Raw genomic sequence first — 23486 nt, 5'->3', positions numbered from 1 at the left:
AAAAACAATTATTAAAATATCTAAATATCTTCTGAAACTGATTAAGACCCTAGAGACATGCTCCAGATGAAAATTCTTACCAAAGACTGGATTCCAGTTTTTGGGAAGCATCTGCTCCCAGAATTACTTTTCCAACTGGACCGTTAAAAACAGACTTGAAGTCTACAGGTGGTGGTGGGTTTTGTTTGTTTTGTTGTGCTTTTCTTTTCTTGCCTTTTTAATAGCTGTATTGTGAAAATGCCCATACAGATCAAGTTAGCTAAGGACGTTTTATAAAAACTGAGGTACTATCTTTCAGGCTATCTTTACTAATACTGTGCCAGTTAAAATATGGTTGGGAGAAGAAAAAAACCCCAATCAAACAGATCACATAAACAGTGTAACAGCACGATTTAAATTTTCACATTGTTTAATAAAGAAAAGAGTCAGAATTGAATTGACATATTAGTGTGGTTAAACGGTCAGCATTTTACTTCAGCCTGTTGGACAAGTGTTATTTTTATAATTATATCCATACTCATTTGATAGATGATTGCAGACCTAAAAAGAATTAGATTAAGTCAAATAGATGAACTATCATTTAGGAGTCTGCAGTAGATATGACCAGCAGAAAACTGGCTAAAAGGAGTAAATGCAGTTAGCAGAAGCTAACTGAGTTCTATGAAGCAAACGAATCAAAATAGTTATAATGCACCATGTCTGAGACTGAAAGAAATCTTACATAGAAAATATGAAGACATGGACATATCAATGCCCCTCTTCCAAACTTGAGAAAAATCTTAAGAAGAAACAATGCTTAAAGTTTACAAGCCCTTCATATTCCCTTTATAACGTTAATGATAAGACACACTGTAGTGTTAAGTTCTATTTCAAATACTGAGTATTTATTGTACTAATTTCTAGTCCATCCTCAATTTTCATTTCTCCTCAGGATATATTTTCATTAAAGCTCTCTCCAGAGATTTTTATAAGAGAAACCTCATCTAGAGGCAAAATTACTCTTCACCGAGGAGGGCCTGAAAAGGCACTGAACTTTGAACTGCAATTTATCATCACACCTACAGCTGTACAACCGACTGCCTCTTCCTGCTGGTGATATGCTAAAGAATAGGCACAGTAACAATCACCCCATTCTGACCAGGTAGAAGACCCAGTAGGAACTGGTGGTCGCACTAAAAGTTTTTTAGATCTCATAAACAACTTTTTTTGACATTTTGCTTAATGGCTGAAAGGTCTTAATCACTCCTGAGAAATGTGCAAGGTGAAGCTGCAGGTACAAGTCATCACAGAGATGCTTTGTAACAGTAAACATACTCAAAAATGAGTATTTTTCTTTGTGCAAAAACAACATCCTCTTCTCCTAATTCATTATGGTAACATTCTGATTTAAAAAGGGGAACATAAAAAGAGAAAACTATTTTAAAAGTAGTAAAGCAATTAGGTAGAATAACACAGATTATAGAATGGATGCCCCCTATCAAAAAGGAACAACAAAAAGAACAATATGGCTACACAGCACAGCGAAGTCTCCTCTTAAAACATCATCCTCCAAAGCCACATCCAAAAAAGCGTGAACAGGAAAGAGTACAAGCTTTGGCAATTTGAAGGTAAATCCTTGACGAAGCATGACAGAAGTTTCAGAATCAAATTATTAAAAGTGTATTAATTAAACATCTTCATCAAAGCCTCCAGAAGCTGGAAGCCTTCCAGACTCTTTCATAGAGCTGGAAGACAAGATTTATTCCAGGAGAGAGGTCTGAAGAGGTTTCTTAAAGTGTCATTAGAGGACATTTCAAAACAAATTACTAAAACAAGCAGTAACAGAATCATTATGACCAGGTAGTATCCCATCCATGACTTCTACAGGAATTTAGAAATGATACGCTAGTTATTCTGTTATTGCAATCTATTAATCAACAGAACGAACACAGCAAATGTGAAAGAAAACAAAGGGTCCCAAGAGGAACAGTGTGCCACTCACCAGAACATCTGATTTTGAATAGGCAAACAGGTTGAAACAAAACAGTAACAACAAGAAAAAGCACACACTGCTGAAAAATGAAGTTACAGGAAGAGTCATTACACTTCACATAATGTGAACTTTTGTCTAAGAAAAAATAAATTTCACCAGACCCACAAGTGTATCTGCAAAATGTGTTAGAATCAAACAAAACCTTTCAAAGTCTCATACTAGAGGATCTTAAAATAAAAATCTTGATGTTACTTAATTATTAATGAAAATACAGGGAACAACGGGTGGAAAAAAATGGTTTTCACAATGAATGGAACAAAGGGAACCTATTGGTGGAGTCAGAAGGGAATCTGTGAGACTTAATATATGAACAAATAATGGAAAATGAACAGAACACTGCATAAAATTACTGGGGTAATCAGATCTAACATTATAATGAAGAATTGAAAATGTCTTGCTACTGAATCATTACAGTGTGAAATGAAAGAAATTCTGATTAAGGCCAGGTTTTTCCACCTGCATTAACTCTGCATGTATAGTATTAAGCAATGCATTATCTAAAATTATTCAGGAAAGACACTGAATTCAACATGGATATCTTTCACAACTGTGAGCTCAGTGCTCAGAAATAGTCTAAAAGACAGAATGATAAAGAGTAAGAAGACAAATTATCATAAAGTACGTACACAAGTAAGTGCACACCTTGAATGCCATGGCCAAGTCTGGTCACTCGTGTTCCAACAGGACATGGAACCACCAGACAAGACCGACTGGGTGTATGCAGTAATGAATTTGTGTGCAAGTTTACTGGATGATTCTTTAGTTTGGAAAAGAAACGGTATACATATTTATTAATCGTAAGTGAGTCAAAGAGTATTTATTATTTTACACAATGCAAGAACTATGAGATACCCAGTGAAATTATCCTGCATGTTTAAAACAAATAAGTGAAGTTCCTTTTCCTACATGTGCATTGAACTTGAATTTACTGTTGCAGATGCCATGGATGCTTATAAAGTACAAATAAGTTCAAGAAAGAACTTGCTAAGTTCATGGAATAAAGTTCCATTGAAAGCTATGATGAACGTGATCAAGCAAGATTGAAGAAATCCTCAAAATCACAAATTGCTTGAAGTCAAAACCGACTACTATGAGAATTATCCTGGGTTACTAGGACCTTTGCCCTAAACACATAGGACAATTCTTATGTTCTTATAATACGACTGTGTTCCTCATAAGTCAATGATCTTATTTTCTTGACAACGCTTGATTGGTGCCTCCTTCACGCGGAATCTACATTAAGATATTCTAGTAAGAAAATTATTTTTACCCCCACAGGGAAAATGACGAGATTTAATGAGATGACTATTTAATAGTCATCTCTAAGAGTCTCTCTTTCTGTGGCTTTGTTTTTTTAGGTTTACTTTTAGCAAATTACATTAGAAGCAAATATTCCTGAAAAAAAAGAAATATTAACACTTACCCGTTTGTCTAGCGTTCTTTCCCTTACAAAGCCAAGCAGCTGGTCATTGACTAAAGAAAGATCTCTCTTGCCCGCAGTAATAATTGTAACAATAACATCATGTCGAATGGCTTCTTCTGGGTCATGTGATCTAACCTTCAAATACTCTGTTACGATTAGAAACAATGAAAAGTTTGGCTTTCTTATGTAGATACAACATATTCCCATTTATTAATAATGTTAAAACAATTACATGTCCATCATATATCACAACCATATAATCTATTAAACATATAACTGCCTAGAGGAAACATCTGTTCCAGCATTTTCTATGTTAAATATAAACCAATTATATAGCTGTAAATATCAGAAGAATATAAGTGAATAGCTTTTACAATAACCTCATTTGCAACAAGCAATGAAGTGAAATAAATCTGATTAGAATATATTGAGACTCAAGAGGAGTCGGAGAGCGAGACAAAACAGAAAGAGCTGGAACTCTCACACCCAGATTGCTCAGAAGGTAAACAGTAAGTGAAAAATACTGATAACTGCTGTAGGTTAACAAAGAACAGTATTTTCAGTTAAGCCTAAAATTTTGTTCATAGTTAAAATGACTATGCTGAAGCGAATGAAGAAACTTCATAGTTTAGATCATCAAAACAGCATTTTCTAAACCCAGTGGCGAGAGCACCGGGAAACCCACTGCTTTTGAGAAAACGTGTTGCAGCAATATTTGCTTTGCCTTGCCCAGGTTTCCTTAGAATCTGAAATCACTTTAGGAAACTCATTCCGCAACAGGAAGCTTCTTAAAGGCTCACTCTGACAAAGTCCCACGCAATGGCACCCCCTGGTCTTTTTCTAATAACTGGCCCTTGTCTTCAGCGGAAAGCAATGACTCAGTAGTCAGCTCTTCCATCCAGCATCAAGCACTGGACATGACACATTTTGGAACGACAGTGCTATGTACAGAAATAATTACAGTCTTCTTTGCACATTTCTTAAATTATTCTCAACTCCTGTATGAGCATCTCACCAGTGAGGTCTTTTGCTAAGTCTGGATGGTTCATTAAGCAATGACTGGCAAATTTCACACTCTCTAATCTCACAGGGACATGGATATCATTGAACCTAGAGGGATAGAAGATGATGAATGTTAATTTTTAATTAGCCTTGCAAATCAAGATTATTCTCTATGTAGTAACATGTGTTAATAGTATGTTCCATTAACTATTAGAACACTTTTATATGGCAAAATAAAACAACAGGAATATTCTGAATGTATCTCCCTAGTTTAGCTCATGCAAATTTTTTATGTTATTTGCTGTGAAATCGACTCAGGACTAAAATTAATGGATAAATACGTTACATGCAGATGAAATGTTTACCCAAAGGATCTTGTCCATTGACTTATTAATATAATTCTCCATACACTGTCAATTGTATGCGTGTGTATATATATTATATAATATATATTATACACTTAAAAATATATATTATATACACAAAAAAATAACACGTACCATCTGAAAATGTTCGCTTTTTAAAAATCCGATAAATTTCCATATTTACTTAAAAAGGAAATAGCTCTTCACTCAAAAGGTAAGTGCAAATAAAAGATACAGTTGCAGATATAGCTGAACAGCATGAAATTTCAGGCAATGCTGGCATATCTATTGTGTAATTTCTGCTACGTGTGTAATACGTTGCCTATGTAACCTATATTCCCACAACTGACAGCAATATCACAGCAGTCCTTCAGGCTTCTTCATTGTAAAATATAACTGTACACAATTCTCTGCTTCAAAGATTTAACAGAAGAACTTGCTCAAATACAAATGGTTACATCCTCTAAAACACAATGAAAAGGTGCAATACTATCAAACAAATCAGATTTCTACTTGTTTCTCTTACCGCCCAAGAAAGCACTGCCAAAGAGGACGATTTTGTGTGGCCAGATCAGAATCTTTGGAGCCAAAAAGTTTAGCCAGAAGTCGAACAACAGCCAAACGTTCTTCTCCATCATTGCTCTAAAAATCAAAACATGAAAAAGGAACTGTAAATCATTATCTGTAGTATCTAAATTAACAATTTCTGACTTCCTTTTCCTTCTACTTATATAAATCAAATTAAAAAGTGAATTTGAAATAATTCCCGGTTAGATTATTAGATGAATGGGAATAATAATATACAAACTGGAGTTGGACTAGATGATCTTTTGAGGTCCCTTCCAACTCCCAGCACTCTGTGATTCTGTGAAACATCTATTGAGTTAACATATTACAGCCACTGCACGGATGGCTGTGCTTTGAAAACTCCTCCTCTTTCAAGAATAAACCTGCCCATGCAGCAGTTTCATTAACATATCTCCCTAACAATTTCAACAATGAATAATCTTATTTTGGGTTTTAAACATGTTTTAAGACTATTTGTGTGTGTGGAAAAGAGTAACTGAGATGTTATAACCAGATGTGCACTAATAAAAGATATATGTAATTTCACCAAATACCTATTTTTTGTTTGTTGCTACCATATCCTGTATGTAAATGCACATACATAAAACTATTTCTCTTTTCCACCTACAATCTTAAGAAAGACAAATAACGTTTTTAGTTATTTAAAACCAAAACAAACAAATCCCAAGAACAAATAAAAAACCAAATCAAGATAAATTAACTATTTCCAAAGATTCAAAAGAAGTCAGCTGACCTACTAGATGATTATGACAAATCTGAGAAAACATCTGGAAATACTCTACTATTAAAACATTATTCCAGAAAAGGAAGTTCTGCAAATCAATATTGAAGCTGACACTTGCATTTCATGAGAAGCCAACCACACAGCCTAGTTGCTTTTTAAGTTTCAGGTGAAAATCAAAGATTAAGTACATGCAACTTTTGCACTAGATCGAATAAATTTATCGTTGTAACAGTTACATATTTTGTGTGCATAATACATGTTTGCAAACAAAAAGCACAAAATTGTATACAACTTTCCAGTGCCCTTCCTTTACTATTACATTTGTTTTTAATTTAAAGTGAAAAAGATGAAAAATTTTTCCCTCCAGCACAACAACTATTAAATCTACAACTCTGCACTCCTAATATACACACAAATTTTATTATTTTCCAAAGGTACGTGGTAACCTACCTTCAGCTTGAATTCAAGCTGTGGCATGACAGACAGCAGTAAGTGAGGATCTATTGCAAAAAGCTCTTGTATCAAGTCAAACACATGTTCTGATAAGTCACTTACTGAAGACTTTCCTAGTACCAGAACCTGGTTAAAAAACTAGAAAACAAACAATATTCTTTAGTAGATTTTCCTTCATTAATGCAAATGCTATTTTGAAAAATTATTTTAACATAGTATCATTATTAATTTAATTCTATTGGAAGGTACTAAATGCACTTTTTTTTATTACATCAGAGCATTTCACCTTACAGTTTTGCCTCAGGTAAATAACAAACAAACATCCTCCACGTTTCAGTTTTATTAATTCCATCAGGATCAGTTAATTCAGGATAATTTCATCATTTAAAACATCAGTAACCATCTCCCCAGCAAAATTAACAGGTAAAGAAGAACTGTTAGTTTAAAATGCATGTTTAACCAGTGGAAGTTGAGAAAAAAATTCAGTATCTTATTTTTAATTTATCATTTAAAACCAATCCAAGCTGAAGATCACCAAATATTGAAAAAGAAGCTTCTCTACTTCTAATCTTCTACTTCTAATCTACTGCTAATTTTAAAGAATGTCAGATGACTTTATGATATGTTCTGTGATATTTGACGATAACATAGAAAGGTTATTAGTGACCTAACAGAAAAAATACCTGAAGCAGCCTAAACCAGGAATGATTTCTTTTGGATTTGTTAAATTTTAATATGCTTGATATACTTTCTATTAGATACTATGGGTTAATATTAATATTATTTGAGCAGTGCAAATGCTACAAAGCTATTACACACTTGAATAAGAAAGTAAGAAGAATAATATTAAATCAACTCAAAGGTCACTCTATGCACTATCCTGCTTCCAGCTATGACTAATTACAAAAGCTGAAAGGAAGCGGGGAATTAGAAAGTGGTACTTATCAGGGAGCCTCCTTGAACTTTTATATACTTATTGATTAATCTTCTATAAATTTGTCTAATTCCTTTTTTAAAATACTCTGACTTTGAAGAACTCTATAGGCAAGGCAACAGAATAGACCAGGTTATGCTCCTCACAAAATCGTAGCAGCTATTTCAGTAGGTAGAACATAAAATACTGACAGTCAACAAAGGAATTACAGTAGAAGGAAGCCTTGTAAAGAACTCAGTATTTCAGTCTTTATGACTAAAATAAGCTTAGGATGGAAAAAAAGAAAAGTCTAGTGAAGAGCTGGTAGTTTGAAATGCTTCATCCTAAACCTTGGTATGAAATGAGGCTGTCTCATTGCTGGACACATGAAATAGTAACAATTCCTTTTGTTGCAACAGGATTTTTTGGTGGTCAGCTGTTTTCACAGCCTAGGTTTAGGCTTAACGTTAGACTCGGGTAAAAATTAAATTTCCTCTTCAGTTACTTGAAACACCTTACATACTTCTTTAACAACTAAACTAACAGTACCTCATTTGGAAAATGGTATTTCTGTAGCTGCATTACAAAATGTAACTTTTATGATCATTATTTTTAAACAAACAAATAAATCCTCAACAAATCAATACAGTAACAAGAACACTTGTTAATTGTAGGTAACATGAATTAACTAATTTACATACATTGGCAATACATGGTTCAATGGTCTGTACGGTCCTTTTCAACAAGACTTTTGCAAGATCAAATGCTTGTTTATTAAGGTTCTGAAATTAAAAACAAAAATAAAATTTTTAAGAGACAAACAATTTTAGATTATTTTTTCTCTCTCAACCTTAAGACAATGAGATCAGAGAGTATGTTTTACCATCAATTTATTTGTTTTTTAAGCTATTAAAGGTCAGTTATATTAATTCCACTACAGACTTAGACAAATCTTAAAGCTAATTTTTCACACACTGAACCCATTTTTCACACCCAAACCCATCGCTTCCTGCACATTTTACTAAGACTTTATCACTCCAGTTGTTACTTTCAGCACTGCATTCATATCTACAAAAAGTTTTCACATGCAATCACATTTAAAAAAAAAAAAAGAAAAAAATCGAAGAAACATTACCACACCTCCATACTCTGATAATTAACACGCATCGAATTTTGCCACTGAAAAATGAAGTACTCTGACTTACTGTTGGAATGTGGTTTTGTCTCCCCCTCATATATTCATTAAAGGTACACCCTGCAGTAAAGTTCAGCCTTGTCTAGAGGGTAAAACCGTGCACTGACTTCTCCATGGACAGGACTGTATGTCCTCAGATAGCCCACAGAAAACACCTACGCTCAGGCAAACTTTCCAAGCAAACATTTGATTGCAGCATGACAAATCTCAACATTGTTTTTATTACTCTTGAGCAAGATAAGGAATGTAACTGCACATCTGAAAAATGTGACTGTCCGAATCTGCACAAAATCCAATATGCAGTATCTCATCTCATCTAGGGATTAATGCAGCTTGGAAGGGAAGAGGGGGAAAAAGTAAATGAAAAAGAGGCAGGGGGCAGGGGGAAAGAAAGGAAGGTGCATTAGCTGATTGCCCTGAAAACTACAAATGACTGCAGACAAAATACAGATAAAACCTAAGGATGACTGATTCTTGGAAAGTCTACACTGAGAATGACTCCCTCGTGCTCTTACAGCTAATGAGATGACAAAGTGAAAAGACAGTTCATCAACTGATAGTAAAGAGAAACAAATGGCCAAAGGCTCAAACAAGTATCTGCTCGGTCACCACAGCACTAAAGTGATGGCTAATTAGAGAAGACAGACAGGTATGTATAAACTTCTCTCAAATTCAAAATGAAACAGTTTCTCCCCAACCCAGACTATGATTAAAATCTTGTTGGCAGGTGTGTCTGTATTAAACTAAAGGACTGCCAACCTCACACAGAAAATATATTTCACTTGGATGTTCAATACAGTTTCAAGGATTTCTTGCAATAAAATTGTGTTATTTTTTTCTCTAAACAGGCTCACCCCTACACAACACAAAAAACAAAAAAAAACACCAACAACTCAATCACAAAACAGCCTAGAAAATAACTATATATTGATAAACAACAATTAATAAACAAATAAATAATCAATACGATGGGAAAGAAAAACCCTTGAGGGTCTGGACTGGCCACACTGTAAGAGGATGCAGAAGCAAATACCAATTTTAAACACACAAAAATACATATTTTTAAGGAATAACCTTGATATTAAGAGCGTGAACAAAAACACCCACTAAATAGCACTGGCTTTACAGCTAATAAAAGGAACTACAGGTGGCCATAGGTGGTCTGAACAAAATGTGACAAACTATGGTGCTACTGAAAGCCTGGACTTACTACAGGAGAGCCACATTAGTGCATACAGAGAGAAGAGCGTACAGTAAAGCCACTTTACTCATAATGGAGGTACAAATGAATACAATTTAGATGCTGAGGAAGACTCTACTTCATGTCTAGGTACTGGTATATTTACCTTTTTTATTGCAGTATTACCTTACACAATGTAAGAGAGCTTAAAACAAAAAAACAACGAAAAGTCCACCACAAAACAGAAAAAAACCCAAAAAACAAAACAACAAAAACCAAAACCACTCCAAAAAAAACTCCAAAAGAATAGAATACATTATCCAAAACACATATTCCAGGTCTTTTACAAAGATGAACTTCCATTAAGCTTAACAGTCTGGCCACGTTAATACTTTTATTATGTCATAGCAGAGAATGACAAGTATTCAGTCGGTCTGCATTGACAAAAAAGTACTGCTATATGTTCTCTACAAGAAAATAAAGCATGCTTTTCAAGCTGCGGTGCTTCTGATTTACATACATAAAGATAAACAATTAATATAGTCACAGAATTTCCTAAAAGACCTGTTCATGAAATGAGAACATAATTACTGCAGTCAAACTCTGCTAGGTAGAGAAAACAAAAGAACTTTGGGAGTGGTTTGGGGTTTTTTTTGAACTACCATGGTAAAGCATTAGTTTAAAGTTCTATTTTTACAGGAAACAAACAAGTCAAAGCAGACCAAAACACTAACCAAAGTATGATAGTGGGCACTGACTACAGCTTATTATTTGCTCAGTCATGATGGCTAAGAGCCAGTAAGGACTGGCTGCTAGCCCTCTAAGAGACACTAAATATGCAGTATAACCTAATATTTATACCAAGTTTACCTCCCTCTTTCTTAGAACCCTGGTTGAGAACTTTCCTTCTTAGGCAAACTTATACGACTAAGCTAACAACATTAATGCTGAAAGATCATACCCACTTTTACTTTGCCCCCACCAAACAGACACAACAGCCTGTTGAGCTGTACAAGGATCGCCAAGGTCTTTGCACCCTCAGAGCAATGTTCCCCACGGCTAAGAGCATCACCCAGCACCTGACATACGTATCGCCACTCCTCCATTTCCACTCCTGATCTGTACTGCCTATAATTGATTAAAAGCAACTTAAGAAGAGTGTATTTTCAAGATGATTCTTTTTCTACTGTTACAAGAGGCCTTCTTTCCTGCTGGCAGTTTTAGTGAGATATTGTATTGCACTGCTATCAATAAAAACAAGCTGACAGAATGATATTCCCATCTCATAGTTGTGACAGAAGGAATGTAAATTGACCTCAGATGACAGATAATTTCAGACACTCAATGCTGAGATTTCACAGGTAAATGAAAATGGCCACAGATTAGTTAACTCCCTGTGCTGTACACCTGGAATAATGCCTGCTTCTATGTGCTCATTTAACTTTAATTACGTAGTCATGGATGGAGCTACCTTAAATTTTGCCATTAATTTAAATTAACAAATGAACAAACAGAAATACACACTTGGAAATCAGAGGAGTGTTCATTTACTGTAGCTCATAATTGAAACTTACTGTTCTCCATATAGTTTTCAGTAAGAAGCAAAAGTGTTTTAGCACGGGAATTTTCTTCCTCAATGTAAGGCAACACAAGCCTGCATCTCACCTCCCCCAATTTCACAGCTAAGGGAGTTGCATTCATTCTCCTCTCAACTTTATTTAGCCAATACAGTACAGGTACTTCAAAAACTTGCCTGCAGACCCACCGACCAGACCAGAAATCACACAATGAAACCAGAAGGATAGCATCAGTTAATGAAGCTGACCACAATGGGGAAAGTCTCTGAAAAACCTAAGATAACAGCTGCATGACAGCAGCAATCTGCTAGGAGGGGCTCATGCAAGACTCCTCCAGGAAGAACATGTGGGGCCACATGTGACATGTGAGTTAAAGTACTCACATGTAATATGTGAGTTAAAGGGGTGCTGAACTCTGCAAAGGGCAGAAAGATACAGAGCTCATAAAATAATATGGAACACTAAAAGCAAACAACCAACAGCAACAAAGAGAAATACAAAAGGTATTACAGAGAGGTAATTATTTGGTTTTATTAAAAGAAAAGTTTTAGGGGGAAAGACACTGGGAGCGGAAGGGGAGAGGGAGAGAGAGCGACTAGGGGGGTGGAGGGGAGTCTGAGTGGCAAGTAACCACAGAAGTCTTGGGCAAGTCTTTTTTTTTTTTTTCCCTTCTTATTTAAAACAAAACAACCCCCAAAAAACTACACATATTTTCAATTATAAAAAAAAGAAAACACAGCTATCCACAACACTTAAGTTACAATGTTTTCCTATTACATATTAGATTTGCTTGGAAATACTTTATTTCTGTTTCGGTACAGAGTTCCTGAGGTGGCAAGTAGGCTGAATCTCTTGACACCAAACAATCTAGACACAGCTAATGAACAGCACCAAATAATTCCCAAAGGAAATTCTCAATCCACAGTTACAAGGCTGAGGGAGGGGCCGGAGTAGAAGGCAGTCATAACAGCTAAAGTGCATGGAGATATAAACAACAAGGAAAAGGTAATAAAAAGTGCTTTTACAGTGGTATACTACTCTAATGTTTTACTTTACAGACCTTGTGTGCAGGAATGAGGTTAATCAAAATCGAGTCCAGCAGCTCCTGAGTTACTCCATCGCCTTCCATGATGATAGAACTCATCAAATCCAGCATGTGCATTTGTACCTTCTGGTTGTGGCTATTACTAAGATGATAAAGATTATTATCAATATTAAATGTTCAGTCCCTGACAAATATTAACAGTACTGTTAAGAAACAATGTGTAACACTGTCCAGCCAGCCCTCCCTTAAACTCTCCACATGGCAAACCTTAAAACTGTTTTACATGCCTTTCCTGTCCTACAGAAAACTTCAAAAACCTACCACACCCTAGGTTACTTTAAGAAGTGAAACAAAACAAAAAAAGAAGAAAGTAACAATCATGGAAATACAAATGCAGATAAATGAGTCAGAATTAAGTATAGAGTCCTAACATGGACAAGAGATTTTAACACACATCTACTTTTAGACACATATCCCCTCCATACCGTCAGTAATTCCACACTCATTTGCTTTTCTTGTATCTCCTTGTTTGGAGACTTGTGCTATTCAGACATATTTATTTGTAGCCTATGCAAGGATTTAGACGACCCCCGTATTTTGACAGTTTAATATATCCGAAGCAATTGAACTTACTTGATAACTGAAAAAAGAGTCCTAAAAAGCTGAATAAAAATTTCATTGCAATCTTCCAACTCGAAGCAGATGTTGTAAGATTTAACCCAAGCTAAATTCTAAAACAAAAATAGGACATGGAGGATATTACAACTTCACACTAAAACACAAACATAATCATGCTAGTCACATTTTTTTTATTTAAGGAAAATATTATACAATAGATTTTAAACCCTTTGGGGAAAGAGACTGGATATTTGCTTTGCATATAAAGGCCTCTTAACAAAAAGGGGCTTTGCAGTATATATCCAGAAAAATCTAAATATAGAATAATCTGATTTCTTATGTAGAAAAGCAGATTGACAGAAGTCCACGTTTCCAGACTTTTTTCTTCATGCTATGAATCAATACAGTTTTAAGCACCATTAAAAGATTTACAAACAAGACACCATTTCTAAACGCACACTAATAAAATCCCCACACTTCTTGTCAAGAGTAGGGGTTTTTTAGTGTTTTTAAACTAAAATCTTATATTCCTACTCCCATCACCAATACAAGCAGATTTGCATTTTAATTAGCATTTGAAATTTTCTCTTGATGAGGTAATATAATCTTAAGGGTGCATGATATGAAAAAGAATGTATAGAATTACAAGATAAAGGCTAAATGTTAATAAATAGCAATTGTTTTAACATGTCCTCAGCTACAGGCTGCATGAATTCATTAAATGCAAACAGAATTAAAAGTACTGAATGCAGCAATTAATGAGTCCAGAGTGATTTACAAAATAGAAGAAATTTCCCAGGCCTACTGGCACATCTGGAGAAAGACTGATTACATTTATTAGGCTTACAGAGCAAATACCATCTACTGAAAGTTACAATTGTTGTGTTACCTCTAACAAGTAAAAGTATCTGTTAAATTGAGGGCTCTTCGTGTCCTCCAAGCCTTTTAATTGTCTTGTAATAAACAAGAATATGTCCTGTCAAAAAAAAAAAAAAGTGTTCAGAAGCTTGATTCAGCAGCAAACCCTTTAGTAGTGACATCTACCCACATCTGCAAACTCATGATATGAGAACATTAGGGCACTGACAGAAAGCTATCACCAACAGATACTAGTAAACTAGCATTCCTTTACACATCTCTGGCCCTTAAAGTTCTGCACTGCCTCACCGGACTAAAGCAATATCTTTTAATAAAAACTGAACATCAGTGTAAATATGGGTAAAAAAAAATCAGATTCAGTTTGTTGGCTTTTTTTGGGTTTAATTTTGGGGAAAAGGGTGGAGGTGGTTTGGTTTTGTTTTTTCTCAGTATGACAATGAGGTAGGAAGAAAACTTTTATTTTATAAAGTTTTTATACCTTAAGTTTGTCATGTGAAGTATATGGAGCTTCAGGAGCATAGATACGAAAGATATCAGCCAAGCAACATGCTACAAGGAGGCGCACGTCTTTATTGGGATTCCTGAGGAAGAATTCAGATGCAAGGTGCAAGGCTAATGGGAGATACTGCTGCTTCTCATCCTCTGAGTCCTGGTCCATATCCATGAAGGTTTTTACCACCATCTGAAAAACACAGAAAAGAACCCAAACATTTGAGTGCTTTCTGCTCTTATTTCTAATTACTAAACAATACTTTCTAAAAGATGCTGTGCTATCAATACATGTTCCACTGCATAACCACAGTGCTACAATTTTTGTTAGGACAAACATCAGAAGAAGTATTAATCTGATACTTAAAGGCTTACTGAGCTTGGTATTCTAAATTAAGCCACTGAAAAACACTTTGCAGCTCCGGTTATTTTGCCAATCATAACCTGAGGTGCAGCACAGAAACTGCTGCACGCTGACTAAGTTAGAGATGGAAGCATTTCTTCATCAAAGCAATTCCAGAGCACTTCAAAGCGAGGACTTGCTGCAGCACAGACAGTACGAGGGGCTGCAGCCATCTGGCTGTGTGTCGGCCACGGTATAACCCAGTTGCTTTAAGAGCTATGTTGAGACTTGATAGGAGCCTGAGAGGACAGTCTTTACGCTCTGCCTGAATGAAGGCACAGAGCTCGAGAACTACTTTACATATCCACAATCCTTTTATCTGGTTTAAATGAACTAGATGCCAGGTAAGAATTTAATCCCTCGTGTCAAGTATACTCCAAACTGCATCTATAGTCTTATCTATATAATGAAAAAAAGTATTCCGTTTCTTCTAGTGCAGCTAAGAACTACTAATTCCTGTGAAATGCCTCCAAAGTAGTTTATTTTTAATTATTAAACAAACCCTGTTGCTAACTGAAACCTCTTAACGTGATGATTTGACAAAACTGAAAGTGAGAATAAAAAAAAAAAAAGTTGCAGGTTTAACTTTTGGAATAGGTTTTGTTAAAGGATCAGGATGACTTCTAGGACGTCCAGTTGTGTCCAGTTTTGGGCTCCCCAATTCAAGAGAGACAGGGACCTACTGGAGAGAGTCCAGCGGAGAGCTACGAGGATGATTAAAGGACTTGAACATCTCTCCTATGAAGAGAGACTGAGAGAACTGGGGCTGTTTAGTCTTGGAAAGAGAAGGCTGAGAGGGGATCTTACTAATGTGCGTAAATATCTGAGGGGTGGGTGTCAAGGGGAAGGAGAAAATCTCTTCTCAGTGGTGCCCAGTAATAGAACAGGAAATAATGGGTTTAAGTTAGAACATAGGAACTTCCACCTCAACATGAGGAGAAACTTTTTCCCTGTGAGGGTGACAGAGCACTGGAACAGGCTGCCCAGGGAGGTTGTGGAGTCTCCTAGAGAAGGAGACTTTCAAAACCCGCCTGGATGCGTTCCTGTGTGGCTGCCCTCGGGGATCCTGCTCTGCCAGGGAGTTGCAGCAGATGATCTTTAAAGGTCCCTTCCGACCCTGAACATTCTATGATTCTATGTCAGCACAGAACGAGGGGATGTGTCACAGGTGTTTTGTATGACCTTAGTCAAACTGGTCGTTGTGTGCTATTCCTCCATGTCATCTGAGTATGCTTAGAGTTAAAATTAAGAAGGACAGGCATACTGCACACCAGTAGGATTTAGTGTACCTATTACACACACAGGATATGCAGTGCACAACACGTTGAAGAGATATAAGAAAATAGAGAATGATAAATCTTGATTACTCTGATTTGCCTCTAGAATATTAACAGTAAAACACAAGAGATTGAGCTTTCGTAGCTAATAAGCACATCTTTTATTGTATAATTCAAATGATACTAAGGTTGCTCATCAGTCATTAAGCATGCCCCTGCTTACAACACAAAAACAATGTATTTCAGCTTTATCTCCTCCTTGAGTTTTGGAACCCAGTTTTAAATTCAGTAGATGTTATAAATTAAAATAAATGTTTAACAGCAACCTCTCCAACAGCACATTACTTAGAACTCCTCCTTAATTTCTCCTCATGAAACATTTTACAGCAAAACCAAATATCAGCAAAGAAACAGAGGAAGGGAAAAAACTCAAAAATAACAACAACAAACCACAATAAAGAGCACGTTAGAGTCACAGCGCATAAAAATCCAAATTCTACTTGCATTGGCCTGTTTCCCTAAAAATATTCTTAAACTATATTTTCAAGAACTAGATGACAGGACAAAACCATCCTTCTACTGACAACATAGTTCTGTCTGTTACAGTGTCACAGATCTCCTGTCGTTCTGTTGAGGGTTAGGGCTGGGCCAGACCTTGAACGCTGACAGATGCCGTCTTAAGGCCTGTCCCTCCCAAAAGGTGAAGAGAAAGGGAGTAAGGCAGAGACAGATTTGAGGAAAAAAAAAAAACTAAAACAGCTTTAACAAATCAACAGTAGTACTAACAAGGAAATAATAAAATAATAAACTATATACAAATATATACAAAACTGATATTGAACCCAACTGCCCCCCAATAACAATCCCCACTGATGCTGCAGAGCAGGCAGAATTGGGGAAGCCCCAGGCTCAGCAGCAGAGGGGAACTGGATTTGGGAGTTCAAGATCGGGATCAAAGGCCGAAGACTGGAGGGAGTCCTCCTTGGATGCTGACATGCTGACCATTGCAGGGAAAAGAAAAAATAAAAATAAAAAAGAGACCTAAACCCTTGTGATCCCTCAGTTTTATACTGAATATGACATATACAAAATGGAATACTCTTGCTGGTCACTTGTCTTGTCTGTTATTCACCACAGGTGCAACCTTTTATTTCCTTGTGACCCCTTTTACTTCCTGGCACGCCCATCGTGGCACACAGCATCCAGCAGTGACCTTGGCCACTATAGGAGCAAGTATGAGCAGTAGCCTTTGCACACACCAATCCTAGGCAGTAACTACAAACATCAGGCGTTATCACTCTCAGTAGCTGACACTGTCTGCAAAAACACGCTGCTAACTTCAGAAAGTGCAGCCTCTTAGAAGACATTGAGCTGAGAAGTAAAAATCACTGGAGAGAATTGGTTCTGTTTAGCTCAAACCAGAACACCTAGGTATCAGAATTAAAAAAAACCTAAATAGTAGTCTTCAAAAACTACCTTTTCAATAAGCAAAGTTTAGGGAAACAAAACTAAAACTAACCCACCCAACCAGCCCTGCCCCCAGCACAACCCAAGGTGATGCAAAACAAACAGAACACAAACCACCACACCCTCTCTGCTGGGGGCTGGACAAGGAATAAAGGCCTTGACATGCAGCATGGGACTTAAGTAACTATTGCTGAAGGCTTTATGAACATGGTAGAAAGGACTGAACGATCTGTGGATCCTACCGTGGAAACTGATGATAAACTGTATCTGGACCACATAAACTTGTTCACACTGAAGTTGCTTCCAGCTGTTTTACTAAATTTATAGACAACCTATAAGAGGAATCCCATAAGCCCCATCTCCTTTTTCCCTATGGGTGTCGTAAGTTTCATAACATGGATACCCTCCTACATTCTGATATCTTTTCAGGTTCTCATAGTCCTATGACAACTTGCGTAAATCTTGCATATATCCCTTCTCCGATATGTCAAAAACAGACAAGGTGAGGCAGCATGGTGCTGTGAAAACTCTCACAACTTTCCCAGGCAGTAACAAAATATTAGGATATTCTGGGATTAAAGCAATGAAACTAGTCTTTGGCACGTTTGCCCTTTTCAAAACACACCAGCCTTAAGGATTTTCCTATGTTGCTCTTGTATTCAGAAGGAACTGCTAACAAACATCCATAAAACCTCATTCTATTTCCTTGCAAAGCACCCCTTGATATTTCTTTTCTATTATAAAACAACAGGTGGGCAGTAACTGGACCATTGGCAAGCTGCAACTGTTATTTAATGTCCTGATCTATGTTTCCTCCATTGTTTCTTTATAGACCCATATCTGCTTGTATTTGTGTGCTGTTGTTTGTTTTATTGAAAAGTTTTTGGTGCATGACGTTCTCTTCATGGCATGCGCAAAAAAGGAACAGAACACTCTCTTGGTCTTTATCTAGGATCCCAGACACTAAAGCAACACAAATTACATGTATAGACTACATAAAATATATAGTAAAATGCAAATAACAAAAGTAATATATAAACAAACTACACAGGGCTATACCATGCTTAAAAGGAGGATGTAAATTCTTGATAGTGGTAGGACTCTCATAAAAGATTTGGGGAAAAGGGTATTCATAAAGACTTGCATTTAAGTATAATCCATAGATTTGTTGGTCTCTGTGTTCGTAGTTCAACAAAATAATTCTATAAATTTCTCGAATGTGTGCAATTAACTACATCTAATATCCTGCAGCCTGGGATTATCACAGTATTGCACAACAATTGCTGGCTAATCTACGTATGAGACTGTTTAAGTAGAATTAAAAAAAAAAAAAGTCCAGACATTAAATACAATCTATGGTTGGCTCTTCACACTTTCTAGAAAGCCAAAAATTCACACAAAATTTCACCAGGCTCCAAAAATTCACTCAAAATTTCACCAGTTCCAGGACTGGTACTCTTGTCCTTTAACACAAATCTTTGGAAGTACAAGATGCTGTTTAACACCTTGTTGGTGATAGAGGCAGCGGGATCAAGTGAACCCTCAGAAATCTGCTGACAACACCAAGCTGTGTGGTACAGTTGACACGTTGGAGGGAAGGGATGTCATCCTGAGGGACCTTGACAGGCAGGCCCATGCAAACCTCATGAATCTCAACAAGGCCCAGTGCAAGGTCCTGCATGCGGATCAAGGCAATCCCAAGCACAAATACAGGCTGGGCCATGAGCAGATTGAGAGCAGCCCTGCAGAGAAGGACTTGGGGGTGTTGGTGGATGAAAAGTTGGAAACAACCCAGCACCATATGCTTGCAGCCCACAAACTGAATCGCATCCTGGGCTGCATCAAAAGAAGTGTGGCCAGTAGGTGAAGGGAGCTGATTCTCCCCTCTACTCTGCTTTCATGAGAAGCCACCTGCAGTGCTGCATTCAGCTCTGGGGCCCCCAACATAAAAAGGGCAGGAATCTGTTAAGAGCAAGGCCCGAGGAGAGCCACAAAAATGATCAGGGGGCTAAAGCACCTCTCCCTCTGAGGACAAGCTGAGAGAGCTGAGGCTGTTCAGCCTGGAGAAGAGAAGGCTCCCAGGAGTCCTTATAGCAGCCTGCCAGTACTTAAAGGGGCCTACAGGAAAGAAGTGGTGGGCCTCTTAATCAGGGAGTGTAGTGGCAAGACAAGGGGGTAATAGTTTCAGAGTAGATTTAGATGAGATGAGGAAGAAATTCTGTGAGGGTGGTCAGACACTGGCACAGGTTGCCCAAGGAAGCTGTGGCTGCCCCCTCCCTGGAAGAGTTCAAGGCCAGGTTGGCTGGGGCTCTGAGCAACCTGGTCTAGTGGGAAGCATCCCTCTCTGTCCAGAGGGGTTGGAACTAGATGATCTTTAAGGTCCCTTCCAACTCAAACCATCCTATAATATTCTATGTTTGATGAAATATGTTTTCTATATATTCTATATTCTACCTATTCTAGGTGATCCTGCTCTGGCAGGGGGTTGGACTAGATGATCTTTTGAGGTCCCTTCCAACCCCAACCATTCTGTGATTCTGTGAAATCATTTATTTCTAATAGAACTGTGTATCTGAGTACAACACACTGATCAAAAACAGTTCCATGATTTCCCAGGATATTCCGGTCTTTCTCTCCTCAGCAAGCCGCTGTCTTGTTTCCTCTACAATGGAAACTATCTTCCCTTCCTCCCTGCTGTTTATACCACATATAATGCAAAGTCTTGGTCTAGGACTGTAGTTCACAAATATGTCCACAATACAAAGAAACAAAATGACAACATACTGCAAGTTATTTTCTGTGTAAAGGTCTGACAAAGAGGTTAGGGCTAATCAGCTGGGACCGGTGTTAGTCAAGAATGAATAGACAAACTAACGCACGAAGTTAAGCACGCTTATCCAGCAATCCCCCAAAATCAAATTATATTGTAGTCATAGTTATGACTCTTTGTACATTTCTTGTAACTCCATTACATTTCTCCTTACAAATGATGGGCTTTCTCAGAGGCATCTGAAAATAAATAAATAAATAGATAAATGGATGAAGGAATAAATAAATAAATAAAGCGTATGAAAGTTGCACAACGCCTAATAAATATTGATAACATCTTATGAAGCTACATGTTACAAAGATTTTAATAGTTAATTATTTTTTAGCCATATCACTGCAGCATTAATTGTAACAGCCAGAAACTGATCTACTAAAGGAATCTGCTAATGAAACCAAAACCCTGAAACAAATTCTACATACACAAAAAGACTACGGGTCCAAACAATTTAAGGTTTTAAATTATTTTTAAACCCAAACTGAAAACCACTTATGTAACTAGTGATACGCATAAATGCGACAATGAGGGAATATGACAAAGCAAGTAAGCTCCCCAAAATTCAAGGCTGTGGTTAATATTTCATTGAACCAGAGGGAAGAAAAAACACAATTGCAGGGAGGAGACATGAATAACTACTGCCAGAGTTTAGTACAATTTTTTTTACAAGAATCTGCATGTTGAGAAAATCATCTTTAGTAAAGATATTCATATCAGAGAGACTTTACTGATGAAAATTACATGCACGATGCCATCTGATTCACCATAACTACCCTTGTTCTAATTACAAAATAAGGTCCAAAACAAACAAAACCCCACTCCAGTTTTTCTTTGTATTAAGGTTTTCATTTTAGGTCTAAAAGGATATTCAATTTCCCAAAATTTGATTCAACCGTTACAGAAATATTTCTTTAGCAGAATGAAGTAGTTATTTCAGAGTTCTATTTTAATTATCATCATGTTAGCCAGTTTTTATTCCAGGAAAAAGTGATTAAACCATAACAGGAACTCACTACTTTTTTAAAATCACGGTACTATTGTCTAATCCAAGTCTTGCTGCACAGTTGAACTAACCCTAGCTAGAGCACTAATATTCATTTATATAAAACCTTACAGACTTGGTAGCTTCCATGACAGAAAATTGTTACTGTTCTCTGTGCAAAAAAGCAGGAGACAGAATAGCATTATTTAAACAGATTAATGTAACATCATCCATTCTTTTCCAAACAATTAAGCACTCAATTTAAACACTAATTGCCAGCAAATGTAAACAAAACACAGCTATTCACATTTACGATTAAATTCACTGTTTCTTTTGGTTTATTGCATATTGGTACTCTTAATTGCCTTGCAAAAACGAAAGTGTTAATACTATTCTAGAAATTTTCATTACTGTCATTTTTACCATAGTACCTTGAAATTCTAATTATCAGGCTAAGATTTTACTCTCCCATGTTATGCAAACATGCAAGTGAAATGCCCAGATTAGATCATTGGAAATGGTACAGAAATGCAATCACTTTGATTCAAACTAGCGAGAACAACAGTTAAATTAAGATTGCTTGCTAAATCACTCTTTGCACATTACGAACATACTGCAAATTAAAGAGTTTAAAGCTTTCAGGTAGGTGTTCAAGCCAATGACTCTGGGCTACCCTTTCACTGATTGGAGGGAAATGCACTTGACAGTGACCAAATTCAAGCACGGATGTCTATGATGACATCTACCGATACCAGCTCAGTTTTGCTCTGGAATTCTCCATGCTGACCATGAAAGTAGCTCGGCATCTGCCTGAAATGAGGCGAGACGAACTCTACCTGCAGCTGCTTCTGAGACCGTCAGTCTTTCGACTGCCTTGAAACGTGCACCAGAGGTTGCCAAAGTGTTGTTCGCAGCCTGCCCACACCTCGCACGCGGTTTACACACAGCCTGTTTTCCAAGGCAGTATCATCAGCACGGCAGCTTGCCCTTCTGCGACTCAGCTGCATGTGGTTCTTGTGCAAGACCTACGCCTCAGACGAGAAACACGAAATTTTGCTGTTCAGATGCGTCAGTTTGTGTTTATCGATCACCTGGATTTAGGTTTGTTGGATTGGCTCAGCTACTGCTGAAACGTGCTGATGACTCCTCCACAACAGAGAGGAGAGCTCTATAAATACAAAGAAAGAAGAGGGTGATCTGTACAGAAAAAGGACTAAGAACACTGCTTGCAGAGAGGAAGAAGCAGGCAGATCTAGGAAGGCCTTGCTGCAGTTGGCAGGATAAACACAAACCTCCAAGCTAGTCCCAGGAAGGGGAAGGTGTGCGCAGCTTGCTTTACTGTCCTTACAGCAGCTTATTCATAGTATTCCAATGAAGTAACATTTAACTACCCTCGATTTGAAAACATAACAGGGAAAGATACTGGGTATGTAAAAAATCACCTTGCAATCATCAAAAGAAGAAACTGAACAACTAAGAGGCTTTCATGCCATTTATTGTTATAGGAATAATATTAGAAATTAACTTCAGCATCAAGATTAAATACAAAAGATATTTGGAAATATGACTTTCCCAAGTTGATGTGAGGCCAGCTGACTCTTCAAGAGCTTGGACGGCTCATGGAGAGATGCCAAGAGAAAGCTGAAATCAAAGGACATCCAAATGCTGCCGTTTTGTGTTTTTACTTTTTTTCCCTCACATGGTTAAAACAATATTACATGTGACTCTTGCCATTAGCTATTAACAACAAATTACATTCTTTCACTAAGACTTATTTGTAAAACATAGCAAAATCCAGGCATGAGTATCTAGGAAAAAAATACATGGTACAGATTTAAGATGAGAAGTCTTGACCTCCCTCAGATATCATCTGGAATCATCAAACAAACATGGGGAAAAGAAAGGAAATCACTGTGAGGATGAGAACAAAAATAAAAGATATTCAAACCACATGGATGAGGACCCCCCAAAGCCCCACATAAACTAACATCCAACAAGGAGGATAGCAACTGGTCAGAAATCAGCAAATGTTAACCTAACAAGAAAGAAA

General features: G+C 37.0%; 1 protein-coding gene across 2 annotated transcripts in view; it reads right to left on the bottom strand.

The window, feature by feature from the left end:
* The window catches only part of PDS5A (PDS5, regulator of cohesion maintenance, homolog A (S. cerevisiae)), an 84521-nt gene that overhangs the window by 35265 nt on the left and 25770 nt on the right, over positions 1-23486 (bottom strand). For both annotated transcript variants that reach the window (XM_009869558.1, XM_009869559.1), the window contains exons 2-10: positions 14473-14676; positions 14005-14091; positions 13131-13228; positions 12513-12639; positions 8202-8282; positions 6585-6725; positions 5349-5464; positions 4471-4565; positions 3456-3601 (exon numbers count right to left, since the gene is read on the bottom strand). In XM_009869558.1, the coding sequence (XP_009867860.1) occupies positions 3456-3601; positions 4471-4565; positions 5349-5464; positions 6585-6725; positions 8202-8282; positions 12513-12639; positions 13131-13228; positions 14005-14091; positions 14473-14676 (1095 nt within the window). The remainder of the gene's footprint in view (positions 1-3455; positions 3602-4470; positions 4566-5348; positions 5465-6584; positions 6726-8201; positions 8283-12512; positions 12640-13130; positions 13229-14004; positions 14092-14472; positions 14677-23486) is intronic.

The sequence above is a fragment of the Apaloderma vittatum genome, unplaced genomic scaffold, assembly GCF_000703405.1.
Source record: "Apaloderma vittatum isolate BGI_N311 unplaced genomic scaffold, ASM70340v1 scaffold10085, whole genome shotgun sequence".
NCBI classification, from domain to species: Eukaryota; Metazoa; Chordata; class Aves; order Trogoniformes; family Trogonidae; genus Apaloderma; species Apaloderma vittatum.
This window is presented reverse-complemented; position numbering and strand designations above follow the sequence as displayed.